At 36.9% G+C, this 3,393-nt stretch overlaps 1 protein-coding gene across 1 annotated transcript in view; it reads right to left on the bottom strand.

The window, feature by feature from the left end:
- LOC106876540 (segment polarity protein dishevelled homolog DVL-3) overlaps positions 1-761 on the bottom strand; it is a 260,486-nt gene extending 259,725 nt beyond the window's left edge. Inside the window, exon 1 of the mRNA XM_052976893.1 lies at positions 508-761. Coding sequence (XP_052832853.1) covers positions 508-668 — 161 coding nt within the window. The 5' untranslated portion in view covers positions 669-761. The remainder of the gene's footprint in view (positions 1-507) is intronic.
- Between the last annotated feature and the right edge of the window lie 2,632 nt (positions 762-3,393).

Genomic DNA, 3,393 nt, shown 5'->3' with positions numbered 1-3,393 from the left:
TATATACCTATATATATATATATATACCTATATACATATATATACCTATACATATATATATATACCTATATACATATATATACCTATACATATACATATATATATATATATATATATATATATATACATATATATATATGTGTGCATGTATGTCTTATTCTAGTAGACACATCATTGACAAGCTAGTCTGGGCCTATAATTGTGTATATATGCGTGTGTGTATATATTTATATATATATATATGTGTGTGTGTGTGTGTGTGTGCATGTGTATTCGTGCATGCATATGTAATCGTATGTGTGTGTGTATACACACACACACATATATATAATCTATATGTATGCATGTGTATATATTTATATATGTATATGACTGATTGATCATATGCATGCATGCATATATATGTGTGTGGGTGTTTATATATATATACGCTTGCAAGCATGTACATAGAGAAACATACATACATACACGCATGTATGTATGTATGTTTGTATGGATGGCACTTACCCGAAGTCGTCGTCCATAGACTTAAAGAAAAATTTGAAATTGGGTCTGTTGAGGGCATTTTTAAAATCCCCGAGCGTTACTCGATCGGCAGCAATAGGGAGCTTGATTAGGTAAGGAGTATCCTCGTCATCAATGTGGTAAATAATCTTCGTCTCCTCCATTCCAGAGGGCAAAAACAAACTAACTAAAATGGCGTCTCAGTGAATTTTTGCCCGACTGCTCAGGCAGCCAGTTGCTACCAAAATGTGGAATGGAGCCACCGAAACGAATTTCGAGCAGAGTGGTTGGGGAGAGAGAGAGAGTAAAGACAGCAGCAGCAACAGAAGTAGTTGTGTATCACTAACAGCAGTAGTAGTAGTATCATTAGCGCTTCTACCACCACCACCAGCGCCGCTACTAATTGTATAGTTGTAACAGCAGTAATACCATTACCGTCAACACCACTAGTAATAACTATAGTTATAACATGACCACTTCCACTATTTATCAATAATAATATTGATGGTTTCAAATTTTGGCACAGAACCAACAATTCTGAGGGAGGAACAGTAACCAGTGCTTAACTGGTATTTATTTTATCGACCCCGAAAGAATGAAAGGCAAAATCAACCTCGGCGGAATTTGAACTAAAGACGGACGAAATGCCGCCAAGCATTTTGGCCGGCTTGCTAACGATTCTGCCAGCTCGCAAAGCCTTTCTACCAAAGATACAATTCTGAAATACATCGACTCCAGTATTCAACTGGTACTTGTTTTATCGGCCCCGAAACGATGAAGGGCAATTTTGATCCTGGCGGAATTTGAACTCCGGACGCAAGGAGTCAGAAGACGGGCCGCTTACCATTCTTGTCCGACGTGCTAACGATTCTGCCAACTAGCCGCCTTACCCCTTCTTATTATTAGTATTAATAGTATAGATGTAACACCAGTAGCAGTTGTAAGCTGGTTGAGATAGAGAGAAAGATGGAGAATGTCTGCTTCGAAACAGTTGCTACATCTCCGATAAATAGTTGTTAAATTTCGCTCAAACAATAGTATACGGAGTTACAATAAATGAAGGATCAGGACTGTCTTAGAAGATTTGAAGGCCCCCTGGGCAAATTGCTACAATGGACCCAATAGTATTTATTTATTGACAGCAACAACAGCATAACTAGATCGGAACTAGACCCTAGACCGGCGAGGACCCCGGGTACTACTATTCGGTGAGCCCTTGTTTTAAGACAGTATTAGGAAGAATATGCGATTAAGGGCTGCTGCTTAATTAGGGTTGGCCATAGATACGAATGAAGATAGGGAGGGGACTGGGCAACAACAACAATGACAACAACGATAACAACCGGCATATGAATTGAAACTAAAACAGAAAAACATGCGAAACTTAACTACGGAAGCACTTTTCGTAGTAATCAGCATTTTTTTATTCTTCCTTTATATTTTATTTCGTTCCCGACACCACCATCACCGTCGTCATCATCCTCTCTATGTTCAATATCAAAGTTAATAAACGATTCTTAAAGATTCACCAATGATGGTAGCTTACTATAATTATATTCCTAGTCGATATTACTCATATTTTCCACGGAACGGATCTGCGGGAAAGGGAACAGGGTCTAATTATTTCTTCTTTGTTTTGGGGTTTGGGGCTGGCTGTTTTTTGTGTTATTTTATTTCAGTTTTGAGGGGTTTTTCTTGTCCATGGATTGAGGAGGACCTCGATCTTGGCTTTGTTTTTATTTAAATAATGAAACAGAGTAGAGGAGGGCCGAGCAGAAAAAAAAAGGGGAAAATGATCAGTATTTCTGTGCAGCTCCTGTCAGCTCTTACCCACAACAACACCAACAACAACAATCACTACTATGACTACTACTATTGCTGTTATTGACGATGCCTGCATTGGCTAGGGTGAGTAACAAACATGACATGAGTAAGAAAGAATGAAAGAATACCGTAACAGAATAAAGGAATGAAATGAAAATATCATACTTAAGCACTGATTCATGTTTCGAGAACGTTAAAGGATAAAGGAATGGAAGAATATGAGTTTAAGAAAAACATTTGCAGTTGTCATCTAATGGAGTAAGAGTTATAAACTAACAAAAGAAGGAACGGAATGAAAATGAATATAAAATACAAAAAAGAACTGAAGCACTGATTGGTATTTCATGAACATAAGGAATAAAAGATTAGCAGAATAAGAGTTTAGTGGAAAATATTTTGCAGTTGTCATTCAAAGGGTGTACATAAAAACTGACTTGGCATCTTTTACTATATTCTTCGTTATCACATTATCATTGTGTTAAGAGCTATTATTGCTAGGGCGATGCAGTAATAAGAGTCGGACTAAAAAAATATGACAGTATTTAATTATGGACCTTTACGTTCTGAGCTAAAATTCCAGCAACAGTAGATAAAAAAGAGTACTATACTTTGATTTACTTCACCCTACACTTTCACCAAAAAATCTCTGACTCTGTGCTTATTTCGTGAACCATTATCGAATTGCTGGGCGCTAGGGGTGGGTGTATAGGTGAGACAGCGGAGTAAAATAGTTTACTGTAATTTAATTCAATAATGATCCTTCGCATTAAGTGTTCAAATCGAGCCGTTGTTTATTTCAACATGGTAACGGAGAGGGTCGGTTACTTAACATCCCCCCACCCCTGTGATTTCCTTTTTTTTTTTCTTTTTCTTCTCGGAAAGTTGATTAAATCGACATTAGAGTGTTTCTCCCCTAATTTCTAGCTTTAATCCTAAATTATAAACTATTACTGACTTATTAAACACATCTTTGCTTACACACTTATGTGCGTACGTATATATACGCATATATAATGTGTGTGTACGTATGTATGTTGTGTGTGTGTGCGAATATATATATATATA

The sequence above is a fragment of the Octopus bimaculoides genome, chromosome 26 (assembly GCF_001194135.2).
Source record: "Octopus bimaculoides isolate UCB-OBI-ISO-001 chromosome 26, ASM119413v2, whole genome shotgun sequence".
Taxonomy (NCBI): domain Eukaryota; kingdom Metazoa; phylum Mollusca; class Cephalopoda; order Octopoda; family Octopodidae; genus Octopus; species Octopus bimaculoides.
Note: the sequence above shows the minus strand (reverse complement) of the source record. Positions and strands in the feature narration are given on the sequence as shown.